This window comes from Cnephaeus nilssonii (genome assembly GCF_951640355.1).
Source record: "Cnephaeus nilssonii genome assembly, chromosome: 4".
NCBI classification, from domain to species: domain Eukaryota; kingdom Metazoa; phylum Chordata; class Mammalia; order Chiroptera; family Vespertilionidae; genus Cnephaeus; species Cnephaeus nilssonii.
In genome coordinates, this window is record NC_137075.1 from 3,619,922 (window position 1) to 3,638,101 (window position 18,180).

Below are 18,180 nucleotides of genomic sequence, written 5' to 3' on the forward strand. Positions count from 1 at the left end.
TTCGCCTTTTCTACCTTGCCTGAAGATTGAGGCTGGTAGGGGTACATAAGATCCACTGGATGTTCAGAGTGGAGGAGATAAAACCTGTTGAGTTATTTGAAAGCAGGTCCATTATCTGATTGTAATGAGGTGGATAGGTAGAATATGCTGAATGAGAGCTTGAGTGACCTCAGAGAACTTTTCAGAGGTAGTGGGGAATGCTTCTACCCAGCCTGAGAAGGCATCTACTAGGGTTAAGAGATATTTGGTTCTTTTAATAGGGGGCATGTGAGTGAAGTCAATTTGCCAGTCTTGTCCAGGGATTTGGCCCCTAGCTTGATGAGTGGGGAAAGAAGGAGGTCTAACCTGTCTGTGAGGAGATACTGAGTAACAAGTAGAATAGGTTTTGGTGTATCTTGCAGTAGCCGGGGCTAGGCTAGGACATGTGATGAGGGGTTTTAGGAGTTGTAAAAGTGGTCTGTATGTTATATGTAGGGAATTGTGAATAGCCCATAAGATATCTCAGGTCTGTTCCTGGGGAAGGATATATTTTCCCTGAAATTTTAACCATGAATCTTCCTGAGTGGCCCTAAGAGCTAATAGGGACTGAAGTTCCTCTGGAGTGTATTGGGTGTTAGATGGGGTAGAGCTAAGAGTTTGGGAGACAGAGGCTTCCTCTGAGCTGCTGCCTTAGCCTTCTGGTCTGCTTGGTTATCTCCCTGTGTTATGGGACCATTCCTGACTTGTGTCCTTTGCAGTGTATGACTCTTAAGAAGGCTAGAAAAGGGGAGAGAAGGTCCTAAATGCCAAGCAGGAAGACCTGTCCCACCTTTCAGTGATAGTGTCAAGGACTGTGAATGAGCTGTGGAAATAAAGAAAGTCTAGGCTCTGATCTAGGAACATAAGCAACAGGAGAGAGCCTGGGTGGGCTTGCTTTAGCTTACTAGGAGAGAAGGGGTCCCTTCAGAAGTCACGGGTGATCAGCTTGCTGGACACATTTTTTTTTTACAACTTTCATAAACCTTTCTACTCATCTTACCTAATAATAGACAAATATGTAAATTGACCGTACCTTCGCTATGCCCACAGTCAATCAGAGTGAGTGAGTATGCAAATTAACCTACCAAAGATGGCGGTTAATTTGCATACGAAGGCAGGGCGGACAGCACCATGACCTGCTTACAGGAGCACAGGTACATCGGGAGCAGAGGAGGCCCTGCGGGCAGCGCCAGACACCACCCACAAGGTACCAGTCCATGGCCGGGGAGGTGGTGGGGTGGGCAGCGCTGGATGGCACAGGAGGGGTCCGGGTTCATCGCGACCCACCTAGCTGCTCCCAGGGGTCCCTGGGAGCATCGCTGCCCGGGGGAGGTGAGGCTGGCCCCGCCTAGCCGCTCCTGGGGGTCCCTGGGAACATTGTAGGCAGGGGGTTGCTGAGACCCAGACTGGGCCTCTGGCCACAGATTCATAGCTTCGCAGAGACCAAGGGCAGGGATCTGCCTCGCTGCAGAGAGACAGAGGTTCTGCAGTGCCCCCAAGACGCGGGTGGGCCCAGCCAGGGATCAAGGGGCATGGAAGGACTCCAGGCAGAGGGGAAAGGACCCTCACCCCTGAGGCGGGGGTTGAGGGGCGGTGCCACCTCAGTGGAGGGGTGCTGCACTGCAGGGTACTGGACTGACTGATGTGATTCAGAGAAGCTCCCAGTGCTAATGGGCCTCACTCAGGCGGCCTTCACACTTCAAAGGCAGTAACTCCTGCTCCCGCCTTGACCCAAAAGCAAGCCCACGCTGCCCTGCCCCATGGCAGAGCATGCCTAGGCAGTGAGTGCGAAGCCTTCCACCTGCTCCGGAGAAGCGGGGGCAGTAAAGAATGGGGGGCAGGGGACGGGGAGAGCAAAGAATGTGGAGCATCCGCAATGAAGAGGTGCTTGAGAAAGAGGCTCGGAAGCCTGACTGGAAGGTTTGTTCTGTTTGCTGGGCCACTGCCCCTTAGGAAGTGCAAAGAGCATGGCTCTGAGGGCTTCCTGTGTGCTGAGTCAAGTTCCACAGCCAACTGGAATTGGCCTCAGTTTCCTGGTCTGTAAAATGGATGAAGCATGTCCCAGTGCCTTCTCTGAGCTTTGATGGCCAATTGAGATACTATATAAAGAAAATGAGGGAAGAAGTGAGAAAGAAAAGGAAGGACGAGCAACACAAAAGAAAGACTGAAAGGAACCTGTAAACCCATTGTCACTTAAATAGGGAATATAGTCAATAGTGTTGTAATGATGGTATGATGCCAGGTTGGTACTAGAAATATCCGGAAACACTTTGTAAAGTATATGATTGTCTAACCACTATTCTGTAACTAATATAAAACCTGAAACCAATAAAAAATAATATTGAATGTAACAAAATGAAAATTGGAGTGAAATTTTTATAAATTTCAAAGTTTAAATAAAAGCTGTAAAGGAAGGAAGGGGATAATAAAAAAAGTATAAAAGCACCATATAAGGACATTTTAAAGAGTTGTCTTTATATGGTGCTTTTATACTTTTATACTTTTCTAAGTCATTATCTCATTTTAATTTCCGGGCAACTTAAAGACAAGATAATTATTCCCTCCACTATTCAAAGAAAGGAAATCTTGGTGTCTGGTCCTAATGATTCAATCGTCAAGCCCTTATTATAAAGCAGGGTTAGTAAAATTTTCTGTGCAGGGTCATATCTATACTATAAAAGCCTTGGGGATGATCAGGCCAGCAGGGGAGGGTATTTGGGGGCAATCAGGCCCACAGAGGAGCAGTTAGGTGTCAATCAGGCCAGCAAGGGAGCAGTTAGGGGGCAATAAGGCAGGCAGGTGAGCAGTTAGGAGCCAGTGGTCCCGGATTGTGAGAGGGATGTCCAACTGCAGGTTTAGGCCCGATTCCACAGGGATCGGGCCTAAACCTGCAGTTGGATATCCCCCGAGGGGTCCCATATTGGAGAGGGTGCAGGCTGGGCTGAGGGACACCCTCCCCAGTGCACGAATTTCGTGCACTGGGCCTCTAGTCCTATATAATAAAAGCCTAATATGCTAAGTGTCTCACCATTCGACCAGTTGCTATGACGTGCACTGACACCAGGGGGCAGATGCTCCAACCAGTAGGTTAGCATGCTCCTGGGGTCTGGCCAATTGGGACTGGGCGAGACTGGCCAGACACACCCTGGAACCCTCCCTCTGTCCCTCCCTGTCCCCGATCATGCACTGGTGGAGTCCCTTGGCCTGGCCTGCACCCTCTGCAATCTGGAACCCCTCAGGGGATGTCAGAGAGCTGGTTTCCGCCCAATCCCCACAGGCCAGGCCAAGGGACCCCACCAGTGCACAAATCTGTGCACTGGGCCTCTATTTCACAAATAACCAGCTTTAGCCAAAAAGTAAACAACCAGCATTTTTTAGACTGACAATTATGAACACACTTTAAACACACTCTTACTTTCAAGAAAATGTATCTTTAGCAGGTGAATTTAAAATTTATCTAGCAATCAATGGTTTAGTATGTTATGTTATTTAAAAATATTTAGATGTTTATCATTTAACCCAGCAATGCTCCAAAGCTTTTAAGTTACCAAAGACTTTGGAAAATTACATACAGGCCTATGAGGTTGGAGAAAAAGCAGGGAGAGGAGAGAGAAGGTCCCACAGCCTGTCCTAGGACTATAGTTTCTAGGCCTCCAGCCGCTTAGATTTAAAACTGCCACATTGTTCCTTAGAGTTAACATGTGAAGGTTTGGGTGATAATGAGTTCAGCTTCTGATAGTAACTGGACTGTTAAGTGTTTGCAGTTTTGCTGTAAAGAAAGTTGTTCTTGCCCAGTCAGCATGGCTCAGTGGTTGAGTGTTGACCTATGAACCAGGAGGTCACGGTTCGATTCCTGGTCAGGGCACATGCCCGGTTGCGGGCTCAAACCCCAGTGTGGGGTGTGCAGGAGGCAGCTGATCAATGATTATCTCTCATCACTGATGTTTCTGTTTCTTTCTCTCTCCCTTCCTCTCTGAAGTCAATAAAAAAAATATATTTTTTAAAAAGTTGTTCTTTGGGGAGGAGGTGAGAAGGCGTTGAGGTGAGAGCAGTTTTCAGAGCATTAAAGGGTGAGAATGCTGGCCTTGGGATCTAAAGTTTCAGTGAGGGGTCCCTTCACTGCGTTACATAGGGGCTTTGCAAGAAGACTACAGTTGGGAACCCAGAGGCAAAATTACCCAGTGAACCCAAGAGAGTATTTCTTGCCTAGAGGAGGGGACAGTCATGGAGGAGGTAATGCATTTATGGTCTAAGCCGTGGTCGGCAAACTGCGGCTCGCAAGCCACATGCAGCTCTTTGGCCCTGAGTGTGGCTCTTCCACAAAATACCACGGCCTGGGCGAGTCTATTTTGAAGAAGTGGCGTTAGAAGAAGTTTAAGTTTAAAAAATTTGGCTCTCAAAATAAATTTCAATGAGGACAAATATGTGATACCTTAATCAATGAAGAAATTAAAAATAAATAAATAAATAAATAAATAAATAAAATTTTAAAAAAGAAAGAAAGAAATTTCAATTGTTGTACTGTTGATATTTGGCTCTGTTGACTAATGAGTTTGCCAACCACTGGTCTAAGATAATGACTTTGTGGGGTAACAGTGAAACCAAGGTAGGTGACTGGTTTAGGACAAGTGAGCTTTATGAGAGGATTAGAGGCCCGGTGCACGAAATTCGTGCACGGGGGAGGGGTGTCCCTCAGTCCAGCCTGCACCCTCTCCAATCTGGGACCCCTCGAGGGATGTCTGACTGCCTGTTTAGGCCTGATCCTACCGGGCAGTCGGACATCCCTCTCACAATCCAGGACTGCTGACTCCCAACTGCTCGCCTGCCTGCCTTCCTGATTGCCCCTAACCGCTTCTGCCTGCCAGCCTGATCACCCCCTAACCATTCCCCTGCCAGCCTGATTGATCCTAACTGCTCCCCTGCCAGCCTGTTTGCCCCTAACTGCACTCCCCTACAGGCCTGGTCCTCCCCAACTGCTCTCCCCTGCAGGCCTGGGTCCCCCCCAACTGCCCTTCCCTGCAGGCCTGGTCACCCCTAACTGCCCTCCCCTGCTGGCGGTCTTGTGGTGGCCATCTTGTGTCCACATGGGGGCAGGATCTTTGACCACATGAGGGCAGCCAGATTGTGTGTTGGAGTGATGGTCAATCTGTATATTACTCTTTTATTAGATAGGATAGAGGCCTGGTGCACGGGTGGCAGACAGCTGGTTTGCTCTGAAGGGTGTCCCGGATCAGGGTGGGGGTTCCCTTGGGGTGTGGGGCAGCCTGGGCGAGGGGCCTATGGTTGTTTGCAGGCTGGCCATGCCCCCCGATGACCCAAGCGGAGGCCCTGGTATCTGGGATTTATTTATCTTCTATAATTGAAACTTTGTAGCCTTGAGTGGAGGCCTGGGCCTGCCAGGGTGTGCAAAAGCTTGGCTTCCTCCATTGCCAGGGGCAACTCAAGCCTCCTGCTCTCTCCAGCTCCATGGCTGCCGCCATTTTTGTTAGGATTTATTTATCTTCTATATTTGAAACTTTGTAGTCTTGAGTGGAGGCCTGGGCCTGCCAGGGTGTGTGGAAAGCTTGGCTTCCTCCATTGCTGGGGAAACCCAAGCCTCCTGCTTGCTCCGTGGCCACAGCCATCTTGGTTGGGGTTAATTTGCATACTCACTCCTGATTGGCTGGTGGGCGTGGCTTGTGAGTGTGGCAGAGTGATGTTTAATTTGCATGTTACTCTTTTATTAGATAGGATGTGCTGTAGCCCCTGTCAGGCACCAAGGTAGAATGAGAAAAGCGTGGATAAAAGGGGGTGTCTAGTTAGATGCAGTGTAGAGGTGAGGTGGTTAATGGCTGTGAGACTAATCCATCAACCCCCTTATAATAGAGACTGAGGAGAGGACATGGGCAGAATGAGTGGCCCCAGTGTCAATTAAAAAGGAGATTGAGTCTGGCCAGCGTAGGTCAGTGGTTGAGTGTCGACCTCTGAACCTGGAGGTCAGGGTTCTATTCCTGGTCAGGGGACATGCCTGGGTTGGGGGCTCAATCCCCAGTGGGGAGCGTGCAGAAGGCAGATGATCAATGGTGCTCTCTCCTTATTGATGTTTCTATCTCTCCCTCTCCCGTCCTCTCTGAAATCAATTATATATATTATATAATTATATATATATATATATATATATATAATTTTTTTAGGAGATTAGTTTACCTGACACCACAATCTTTACTCGAGCCTCTGTCCTGGTGATGTAAGTCTGTGGGGCCCTGCCAGGGCCTGTGCAGCTTCAATCTTCGATGACCAGTCCCAGGAGGTCTGGGAGCTCCAAACCAGATCCAGAGGGCAGCCTTGCTGGACTGGCTGAGGTATGACCCAGAGGGGCCAGACTACAGTCTGATTTCCAGGGGCCTTCCCTTCCGCACCTTGGGCAGGGCCCAGGCGGGGGTCACGGGTTTGGGCAGGACTTGGCCCAGTGTCCTTCCTTGTTGCATTTGAAGCATGGGCGCAAAGGAGACTTAGCTCCTGACTGACCCTTGGTTGGAGGACTGGCACTTTGTTTGGGGTTCGAGAGAGCGGTGGCTAGAAGCTGGAAGGCCTCCTCTGGGCCTCAGCCTTGGCCTAATCTCATCTTTGTTTTTGGATTTGGGTCTCCTCGTCTCTATTATTAAAGACCTTAAAGGCCAGGTCAAAGAGGTCTTTTTGAGGGGTTTGTGGACCTGTGTCTATTTTTCAAAGTTTATGGCATATGTCGGTAGCTGATTGGGATATAAAATGAGTGTTCAGAGGAAGGGTTCCCTCTGGGCAGGTGGGGTCTAAGGTGGTAAATTTCTGTAAGGCCTCTGTGAGGTGGGAGAGGAGAGCTGGGTTTTCATCAGGGCCCTGACTGATTTCATTAAGTTTATCATAGTCGACTGCCTTATGGGCAGCCTTTCTGAGTCCGGCAATGAGACAGGTAGTTATATGGCTACAGAGCCGGCCCCCTGGAGAACTAACCTGATAGTCCCATCCCGGGTCAGTTCAGGAAACCGTGTCAGTACCAACAGGGTTTGCCACCACATCCTGTCTATGGAGGGCATGGGTGGTCCTGAGCTGCTTGCCAGATGCGCTCCTTCTCCTCTGGGTGAGAGAGGAGGACAGGAGGACATAGATGTCATGCCAGGTCAGGTCGTAGGACTGGGTCAGGTACTCAATTCCTTAGTAAAGGTGGTTGGGTCGGTGGAAAAAGAACCTAGTCTTTTTCAGTAAGGGAAAAGTCGGACATAGAGAATGGGACGGGGACTTAGACTGTGCCCTCAGTTCCTGCTCCCTCCCTCAGGGGCAGAATGGGCTCGGGAATAGAAGAGGCTGTTGAATTTAAATCAAAAGAGGAGGGAATAGTAGAGTAATATCATGTAAGGAAAAATATCCTGTAAGTAAATTACATCTAGAAAATTAATACCTTAGAAAATTAATTGTAAGGCTAAAAGCAAGACACCCATGAAAAACACACAAGGTGACAAAACAAGCCAGAGGAAAATCATTTGGGCAAAAATTGAAAAAGGATCCCCAGTCAAATTTATATAAAATATTCCTTTATTAACTTTTGGTCGAGAATATGTTTGTATATTTTCAGAAAACAACTCTGAAACCATGTGGATTCCAGCAACAGAAAGGAATCGACAGGACTACTCCAGCCATGAAGACAGAAGAGAAGCAGTCCAGAGACGGAAGACGCTGATGTGGCCTTCCCATACTAGGAGTTAGCAGCTGTGCATCACAGCAGGTTGCCCAGGACCAAACCAGACAGAGTCGGACCTGCATTACCACCATTTGTCAACCATCCAGAACTGAAATGTCAGTGCTGACATGTACACATAAGGAACTGTTGGACATTGAAATTGGGTCTCAAAAGAACTGTTGGCCCAGAAAGAAACTCATTACACACTGATTCATTTGCCTGTCACCATAACCATTATTGCTTGTCTCATTTTCGGTTCTTATAAGTGTATTTCTAATAGCACATGATCTCACTCATCTAGGGGAAATAATGAACAACATAGACTGATGAACAAGAACAGACCCAGAAACAAGGAGGCATGGATCAGACTTTCGGGCCTCGGGGGGAGGGTAGGGAAGGGTGGGGGTAAAGGGGGAGATCAACCAAAGGACTTGTGTGCAGGCATATGAGCCTAACCGGTGGTTAAGGACAACAGGGGGGTGGGCGCATGTGTGGGGAGGGGTGTGGGATGGGAATTGGGGGACGAGGACAAATATGTGATACCTTAATCAATAAAGAAATTTAAAAAAAAAAAAAGAAGAGGCTGTTGAGGAAGGCGGTCTTTGGGTGGCCTGAGTACAAGTATTAGGTGGGATAAGGCTGTTTTGGAGCTCACATTCTTAGGATTGGGGCTCTCAGGGGTTGGGGGAGAAGATGGTTGCTGGTTAGAAGGGTCTGGGTTTTGGGAATCTACTGCAGGTGAGGGAGGGGGTGTGCAAAGAATGGAGGTCATTGGTCTGTTGGGTCAAAAGTAGAATCAGAATCAGAAGTGTTAGGGGTATGATGTTTGTGTGAAGGAGAAGGATCTGATGGGTAGAGAAGGACTGACAGAGAGAGGGTTAAGACCGAAGGGTGAAAAAGGCCTTGATGTAAGGAATCTCTGACCATATTCCATTGTAGTGAGAGCAATTATCTAAATCGCGCAATGTGTTAAAATCCAAAGTGCTGTTTTCCGGCCATTGAGCTGTATTATCTAGTTTATATTGTGGCCAGTGTTACAAAAGAAAATGAGGTGTTTGGACCTGATCTCCCCCGCCCCCCGCCCCATGAGTCTAAGGCAGTCAAGATTTTTTAAGAGCTAGCCAAGAGGGGTTGTTTTAGGGGGTGTGGAGGGAGTATACCCCATGATAAGAAGAGTAAGTGTGGCCCACGAGGGGAAGGGTGAGTGACAGACCACAAGTCCAAAGGTGATTACTTAGAGGTGTCCCACCGCTAAACAAACCACCACGAGAAATGAGGGCCAACCCTCCAGACTGGGTGTCCCCAGTCCAGAAAGACCAGAGGCTGAACGGCGGAGGAGTCTTCTGGCCTAGCACTAGGACTTTCCAGAAGTCAGTGAGAGTAAGTGGACAGAAGACTCGAGACAAGGGAAATTGTGGAATGTCAATCACCTAGAGAAGATTGGCTGATGTGGGATGGAGGGTCAGCAATGGAGGAGAGGTTCTTGATCTGACATCCTCCTTGGCTGATTGGGGTTGGGGGGGGGGGGGGAGGTAACGGAGGGAGGCTTAATCGAGGCCAGGGATGGAAGCCGGCGATTGAGTCACCTGAGTAGGATTTGGAGGTAACCCCGGATGAGCTGCTGCTGCCCACCATTCTCTGAGTAGCAAACTTGGGATGACCAAAGCTGGGATGATGGTTCCCCTTCCCTGTGGAACCCTCCCGGGCTTCGGTACCAAATGTTAGGGTCAACGAAGGTAGAACACACGAGGCTAAAGGTGGTAAGGGATTATAAATTTATTAGGTCATCTGGAGACTAGACGGGCTGAGCCCCAAAATGGTGCCAGCACCCAGGAAGGAGGAGTCAGAGGTTTTAAAGGACTCTAGGGGGCCTTTTTTGGCAAGGAACTGTCTGGCTGGGTCCAGATCCTGGGAAAGTCCGGAGGGGAGAGATAATGGTCTTAGCAAGTGAAATGTGGTGTAAGTGAAAGGGAATGTCCATTGCGAACTGGTCTAAAGGTCAGTTCCCAGGGGAGGGGGCATCAATTCAATTATTTGGTCAGACCCAACACTCACTACAATTGTAGTCTTCAAAGTCTGCAAATTTTTTCCAATAGCAGGACTCATTGTTCAAAGGAAACCTTGCCACCTTGCCCTCTCTAAAAGAAAAAGTCAGGCTGCTTGGGGTACAGGGGCCAGGTCCCTGTGCTGTGGCCTGCAGGGATGAGAGTGTCCCTTCCTACTCCAACCCCTGTAGCGGTCCAATTTGGCACCCCGCTTCCTGCAGGCAACCAGCCACGTTCTCAGTTCTCTGGCCAGATCTGCCACACCCTACTGCTTGGAGCTGGAGCCGTGAGAATACAGTCTGGGCTGCCCCCTAGTGGCCACTCAGAGAAGCACATGCTTTCCACCATTGCTGACCATCGTTGCAGCCCTGATGACCCATTCCAAAGTAAAAGTAAATTTACTCTGCAAATTCAGCTTTAAGACAAGTTTCCAGTCATTCCAACTCAGAAACTCTGGAGAATTCAATAAAAACGGCCAAAGGACTCTCCCTACTCCCTCTCCCCCGTTCCCTGACTTGGTCATTATAACCCACCTGAATAGAAATCCCTAGTCCAATTCCCTGCCAAAAGTCCAACTTATTTCTCTTACTTCCAGGAGCAGAGAGCTCACTACCCCCAACATTAACCCATCACCTTTCTATGCTGGGACATGAGAAGCACTGGGACTCTCACACTACTCACTTACCTGGAGCAACAGGTGAGCAAACAAGGGTTACAAGTTCACCTACAGGCAGAGGTGCAGTAGTCAGTTCTACCTGCATATATACCCAACCTACCTCTTCTCAGGGCTCTTATATTCAAAGGAATTAAGTTCTAGAATCTTGGGGATGTCTGGAACCCAGGTGGCCCTTGATTCTGCTTGAGAATCAGCCTCATTCCCTGAGCACTTGCCCCTCGTGGTGTTTTGCCCTACTAGTCCTCACAACACTCTGTGAGGCAGTGTGCTCATGCTCACCAGGCAGATGGGGACAGGGCTGCAGAGGGGAAGTCACCTGCCTAGGATGACCCTGCTAGGAATCTTCAGAGTTGAGCTTGACCTCAGGCTTGCTGGATGGCTTCTGACGCTCAGAATTCCGTGTCCCCACACATGACACCTGGGCCCAAGCCAGGCCTGCCGGGAAGGTTCGGTCCAGACTGTGAAGCAAGAAGTGTGTGCCCAGCCTGCCCCTCACACCCCTCCCTCCCAGTCCTGCCTGCCACCTAGAGGCTCATGACATTCCATCCAGGCCCTCCTGCTCTGTGCCAGCAGCTCCTCTGTGCCAAGATGAAAACCTCTCCCCCAGCTCACAGTCCCTCCACTGCCGAGCAAACTCAGGACCTGGGGCCTGGGACCTCTGGAACTGCTGTCTGAGAGCCCCCGTCATGGGGCAGAAGACACAGCTCAGGCTCTGGGATGGTGCTGCAAATCATCCTCTGTGGGCCTCCTTGCCATACAGATAAGATCTAGATGCTACTGTGTTCCTTGAAGGATAATGACCAAATGAGATCAAATATAAAAACAGCCAGCACACAGTTCAAGAGAGTGTGCGTGCCTGGCCAGCATGGCTCAATAGTTGAGTGTCACAGTTCGATTCCCCCGTTAGGGCACATGCCCAGGTTTCGAGCTCAATCCCCAGTGGGGGGCATGCAGGAGGCAGCCAATCAAGATTTCTCTCTCATTGATATTTCTATCTCTCTCCCTCGCCCTTCCTCTCTCTCTAAAATCAATAAGAACATATATATATATGGAGAGAGAGACAAGAGTATGCCTTCCTTCTCATCCTCAGCTTGCTCTCGGTGCTCAGGGAAATCCCAGGTGTCAATGCTGAGGCTAGGCCAGGTACTTGGAGGCCAGTGTGGTGGGGGCCTTGGAAACCTAGAGCAACTCAAGGTGGGAAGCCCTGGGGAAGCCTGGCCGCCAGGTGCTGATCTGGCTGTCTCCTACCAGCACCCCATCTGGAAAAGGCCACGCAGAGCCAGACATGGGTCACTGGGGTTTCCAGAACGGCTGGTTACTGCCTCTGTGAAGGAATAACCAATCCACATGCTTTAGGAAGTGGCCTTATCTCCTCCCCTTCTAGCAGCCCCGTTTCCCTGTCCTCGTCTACCCCAGCAAGCCCTCTGACACTCCCAGGGGAGGGGGCATCCATTGGAGGTAATGCATTGATGGTCTAAGGCCGTGGTCGGCAAACTGTGGCTCGCGAGCCACATGCGGCTCTTTGGCCCCAGTTGGAGACGGTCAGCTCTGCCTTTGGCCCTAATCGAGCCTGGGACAGGGTCTTCCCTAGGCTCCTAGCAGCCACCCTTTTCCAGGACAGACATAGGCCTGCTCTTCTGGCCTGACCCTGAAGCTGCTGGCCAGGGCCTTGTGACTTTGTTCCGCCTCCAGGACCAATTCTTTCCCTTCTGCTTGGGATCTGCACTCTGGCGACCAGAGGCACTGTTCCCCCTCAGACCTGATGAGCTCGCAGGTCTCTTACAAAAAGAGAGTGGAAGGCGAGTCATCGCAGGGAGTGCAAAGGAAAGACAACGGCCTTTGTCTCACCGCGGCTATGAATCTGGAACTTCCCATGCAGGACTTTACCTCATCCTCCCACCACCACGATGGGGGGTGCTAGGGGTTGAGAGGCAGTATTCTAAGTCACAAACAACAGAAACCGACCTTCAGCTAACTTAAGCAAAAACTGAAAAAACGCACTGCTCACGAAAGTGGCAGAAAAGACAGTGCTCAAGGAAGACAGCTAAGACTGGGCCTCCTGTGCGGTTTGAACAGGATGCTGCGCCTGGCTTCTCAGCCTCCAGCTGCCACTGAGAATCATCTCCAAGTGTCCCTAGTGTTTGGTGACACCGCTTCTCTCTGTCACAAACCCTCACCCTCACTGACCTGAAGCCTTATGCTTCTTCTGCACCACAAACTCAGAGAAGCAAAAACCTTCTTCCAAGCGTTGGTCCTGTTACCCCAACTTCAATCCTTCACTCATTCAACCAATGTTCGGTCAGTGTGGACATCGAACACCTAGGACCCTGACCTCTAGGAAGCTACCTGTACGTCAGGAGAGGGCCCCTGGAGACCCAGAGGAGACGAGAAGGGGTCCAAGAAGATAGGCTGTGGGAAGGACAATGGGGGAGCAGGCAAAGGCCTTCTCCTTGGTATGGGAGCCCTGGGGGGACCTGTCGCAGGAGTGAGAGCAGCGATCCCAAGGAGAATCCAGTCACTCACTGACACATTCAACGTACATTTACTACTGCAGGCTCAGCGCCACCACTGAAGAGACAGGAAAAGGAACCAGTCCCTGTCCTCAGAGAGCTCCCCCCCCCCCCCGCCCCCGCCAGCACATTGTTTAGAACTAAACTCAGGGGCTGTACAACCAAAGGGGAGAAACACATCCCATCCCACCGCAGCTCACTGAAGAAGGCCCTTCTCTGACCACACGTGGCCTCTGAGACTTCCTCTGGCTCGGGGAATGTTCCCTTCCTACCCAGCTCCACCCCACTCCCAACCGAGGGAGGGGACTTTGGAAAGTGCCCCAATCTTTGACAGGGACAAATGTTGGCACCAGGCTTATTCACAGATACACCTGGCAAAGAGGATTTGCATGTGATTTGCAAAAGGCTGGCCTGAGGCTCAAGCCAGGCAAACCTGCTCCTGCTCCTCATTCCTCCCATCCTGGGCCCAGTTTCTGTCCGCAGAGAACCCCTGGACGCTTTTCTTGCTTTCCCCCAAACAGTTCCCATGAAGAAGCCCAAACAGCACCAACTGGCGTTTCCCATCCACAAGGCAGAGCTTGGGACTTCTGGGAGGGTTGGTCCAGCTCAGAGATGACACCTGGCAGGTGAAGAAGCTCTGAGGGGGAAGCCTCACCTGTAAGAGGTATTGAAAGCCCAGGACTCCAGTTAAGAACCGAGGAAGCGTCTGGACCTGCCTAATTCTAGCGGCTTAGGTCCCAGAAAGGACTGAACACGCCCTCAATATTGGGTGAATGGATGACAGAGGGCGTCCATTGAACAAAGGCCTCAGGGAGCTAGACGTGGATGCTTAGAGGACAGCAGGGGAGAGCTGAGACTACACAGCCTGTTTCTGGAGTCAGAGAAAAAATATTCTTCTAACTGCCAGTGAGTGAAAGTGTGCCTTGGGCCAAAGCACTGTGCCAGCGATTCACTAGCTCATCTCAGTTTAGCATTATAAGTACCCTGTGAGGTGGGCCTCTCACTCCCATCTTAGAGATGAGGTCACTGAGGCTCAGAACAGTTAAGTGACTTCTGCTTACGGGCATACCGCTGGGCACCGGGGAGACCAGGACTCTAACCCAGAAGCTATTATGATAAATTGGGTGAGAATGATGCCTCGGCATGAGGCAGGCTGTTTCTTGACTAGGTGAAGCTCGTGAAAGGAGCCTCTGACTTTCAGATGGCGGGGGCCACTATGACCACGTACTGTCTCCTGGTTTCTGGCCTTCCCTAGGTCGCTTAGCCCTGGGCATTGGTCCAGTCTCCCCGGCCACCTTCCTTAAGCCCCCCTGCCCCCTTTCTGCTGCTTTGCCCCTTGCCCCACCTCCACAGGTCAGTGAGTCCCTGCAGCAGGGAATTGGCATTCACACCAGGTCTGAGTGACCTCAAAGCCCATGCCCTTTCTGCTTGGTCTCCCTGCCTGCCCCCCCCCCCCCCCCCCCCCCCCGTGTCCTCAGCACCAGGCCTCTCTCCCAGTGACTGCTCCTTGCACCTCCCACAGTATTCTTCTGGAGGAGGTTGTTCCCCAAGGGCTTGGCGGAGCTCCCCATGGGGAAGGTGATGAAGGGCCAAAGAACAGCTCCCACGGCAGGAGGGCCAGCCATGCGGGGTGCCCCAGGTGCTGTCAGCAAGGGAGGCTGCTCACAGTCAGCTCACCCTGGGCACCTGCTCGGCAGGAAGTCGAGGGGACTTTGCTGGAAATCTGCCTTTAATCTTGGCTTCCTGTTTTCTGCCCCTGGGGACGCCCAGACAGGACTGAGTTTCAAACTACTTCACACCAGCTTCTCTAAACTGTCATCTCAAAGCAGATGCTGGGGGCGGGGAGGAGTAATGAAGCAGGGAAGAGAGGCCCTAGGAGCAGAGCACAGCCCACCCAAACGGCGCTTAAGCTCAGGACCTCTGGCCATCAACAACCAGCCCAGTTTAGCAACAAGCTGCCCAGTTGTGTCATCTAATAAAAATGCCACCCAAAGTCCTGAGCTCCACTTCCCACATCCAGGTCTCCAGCCTCTCTTTTCTCCTTTCCCTCACGCCAGACAGGTGGCCCAGCTTGAGAAAGCTGGTGCTTGGGCCTACCTGGTGGGAGAGGGCTCCTCTTACATTTCCCCCCAAATCCTAAAACCCAAGGCCCCTACTCTAATGATTTCCTTCCCACTACACGGGGAAGCTGGTGTTCCCGGTTTCGGAGGTCCTCAGATCTAAACCCTAGTCCTGGGAGTGGACGCTGGGAAGATTCTTTCTATTCTGAGCCTGGTCTATAGAAGATGGCTCCAAACATTGGCTTGACACCTCCGTTTCTCGTAGGCGTCTTCAACTGGGTTTGTCCAAAAGCCAGCTCCGAGCATTACTCCCAGCTTGAGCCTCTCCCAGGCCCTCCCACTTCAGTAAAGAGCACCATACTTCCCCCCAGGGCTCCAGCCACCCCTGAGGACCAGCCTGCTTTCTCCCGTGGCCTCACTCCCCTCACAGCCCCTCACCAAGAGCCGTCACACGGCTCTCCTTGGTCCGCCAAAGCCCACGCTCACTGCCACTGGTGGGATTATTCACAACATCCTCTCTGGTCTCTTGACCTTCACTCGGTCATGTCACTTCCCTACTTAAAATTCTTTAATGGCTCCTCATTGCTCGTATAATAAAACCCAAACTCATGTAATAAAATCCCTAGTCCACAGCACTCTGCAGAATCTGGCCCTTTCTCTCAGACTACCCTCTCCCACTTACTGGTTTTGTTATGTCAGCCTTCTTACTGTCCCCCAAGGTGCTAAACCCTCTGGGCCTGTCTTCCTGCTCTGCTCTCCTCCATCAAGCACTCCTTGCCTTCCTCCCACAGTATCTAATTTCCCTGTTTATTGAATTCGCCTCTCAAGCTAGACCCATGCTCACTCTTTGCTCACTTCTTCATTTCCAGCATCCAGAACAGTGCCTAGCACTTAGTAGGTGCTCAGTATTTATTGAATGAGCAAATGAATGGGGAGGTTGGGAGTTAATTAGCTCTTCCACTAGAGCAGCGGTCGCCAGCCTTTCGGACCTCACGGACCACCAGTGGTCCGCAGAGCACTGCTCTAGAGGGTAGTTCTGTGGCACAGAGCCCTTTATTGATTTGTCCCCTGTGCCTGGGGTTCAGGGAAGTTTGAATTTTATTTTGCTCTACTGTGAAGAGGTGGAGCCAGGATTCAAATGCAAGTCTATTTGACTCCAAAGTTCATGCTCTGGGCCACGTAAACCCAGAGGGAGGGGCTGGGGGAGTCAAATGCATTTAAGTTTAAGGAAAGATGGGGTGGTAACAAAATCGGGACAGGGATTAGAGCATTTTCTCCAAATCCCCGCAGTCCTTTCCTATTTTGCTAGCTGATTCAGGCAGGGTAGGAGAGCTGTCAACTTCTCCCTTCTAGAAGCCTTTGCAGAGCTGCTGAAATGCTTTCTTTTAGGCTGAGAGGTGGCCCCATCAGCCCCCACTTTATCATTTCATCTTGACCTCAGAGGAGAAAAAGGGGAACCAAAGGAGCTGAGCATCCTCACATCCCTCTCACCCCTAGGCTGTTATCTCGCTGAATCTGCACCATCTCTCATGAGAGAGGTGTGCTTTGAGCAGGATCTGACAGAAGAGGAAACTAAGCTCAGAGACCTTAAGTAACTAACCCAAGGTCACACAGCTGGTAAGTGGTTCAGCTGAGATTTAACTTTAAGATTTGAATCCCAGCTCTTCCTCGGGGCTCCCTACGGAGGAGGCAACCATCTCCTACTCGGCACCATGGCTGCCCTCAGAGCCCTCGTGAAGCCCAAGATTGCCAAAAAGAGGACCAAGAAGTTCATCCGGCACCAGTCAGACCGATATGTCAAAATTCGGCAGAACTGGCGGAAACCCAGAGGCATTGACAATAGGGTGTGTAGAAGATTCAAGGGCCAGACCTTGATGCCCAACATTGGCTATGGGAGCAACAAGAAAACCAAGCGCATGCTGCCCAGTGGCTTTCGGAAGTTTCTGGTCCATAACATCAAGGAGATTGAAGTGCTGCTGATGTGCAATAAATCTTACTGTGCTGAGGTTGCTCACAGCGTCTCCTCAAAGAACCGCAAAGCCACTGCGGGAAGAGCAGCCCAGCTGGCCATCAGACTCACCAACCCCAATGCCAGGCTGCGCAGCGAAGAAAGTGAATAGACAGATTGTGTGCACATTGTATTTGTGTTAATAAAATCATAAAATTCTGCCACACACACAAGAAAATATTTGAATCCCAAATTCATGCTTTTCTCCATTATACCAACCATAGCTCTCTCTCCGATTTACTGGATGTCTCCTCAAAGGGCAGGGGTGTAACTACTTCCCTCCTTGAAGGGCTGGCCTCTTCCTGGGAAGCTGGCCCAGGGGTGCATTGGGTCAAAGGGCCAACCTGTGGTTTGTCTGGGGAGGCACAGCCAACTCCTGTTCCTGGCATGTAAGACTCTTTACAATCTGCAGCCACACTCTCCCACAGGGCCCTTTACTGTTCACTTCACTCCCTCAGCCCCTCCCTAATTTGGAATTTCAAGATTTTGCCAGTACAACTCATTTCCCCCACTTGAGAATGCCCCTACGCTCTGCCCACCCAACCCAGTCCCTATGAAGTGCCTTGACACCTCCTACCTACACTGGAGTCTCTGATCTCTCCCCCATCACTGTCCAGCCCCACTCTGTGCCCCCACACAGACCTGCTCCTGTAATTCAAAGCAGATCACCTCCCTGTCCTTGTTGATAATGATATATAATAACAGGCACTATTGAGAGCTGACCAGGTGCCAGCCACACCACACAGAGCGTTTTAAATGTATTTACTCATTTCCTGTCTCACCTAATCTCAAAACTGTGGGGCTGTTATTTCCCCCATTTCACCAAATGGGGATTTAAAGCATAGAAAGGTTAAGTAACTTTCCCGAAGTCACACAGCTATTGACAACTTCTTTACTAGCTCCAGGCTGAAAACAAAGCCTAAGAAAGTCCCACAAGGCTCTTGGGATCTCTCTAGTCCCTGTGGCTTCCAGCGACCCCCATGTCCCACCACTTTCCTGGACCCACACTACAAACCGCATCCATACCGAGCTCTTTACAGTTCCCAACGACATCAAGCTCTCTCACCTCTCCCTGCCTTGTCCACGCGTTCCCTAGCCTGGGGTTCCAGCTCTGAGGTCTCCCCATTAGCCCGCCCCCTCTTTTCTGTGTCCTGTGGACCTGGTGCATCA

At 50.7% G+C, this 18,180-nt stretch overlaps 1 protein-coding gene across 1 annotated transcript; it reads left to right on the forward strand.

The window, feature by feature from the left end:
• Positions 1-16,699: 16,699 nt before the first annotated feature.
• Positions 16,700-17,122, forward strand: LOC307098864 (large ribosomal subunit protein eL32-like; the record flags this gene model as incomplete). Its single annotated transcript, XM_079769990.1, has 1 exon — positions 16,700-17,122. Exon 1 carries the CDS (start codon positions 16,715-16,717, stop codon positions 17,120-17,122), a length of 408 nt encoding a protein of 135 aa, XP_079626116.1. The 5' UTR covers positions 16,700-16,714.
• Positions 17,123-18,180: the final 1,058 nt, after the last annotated feature.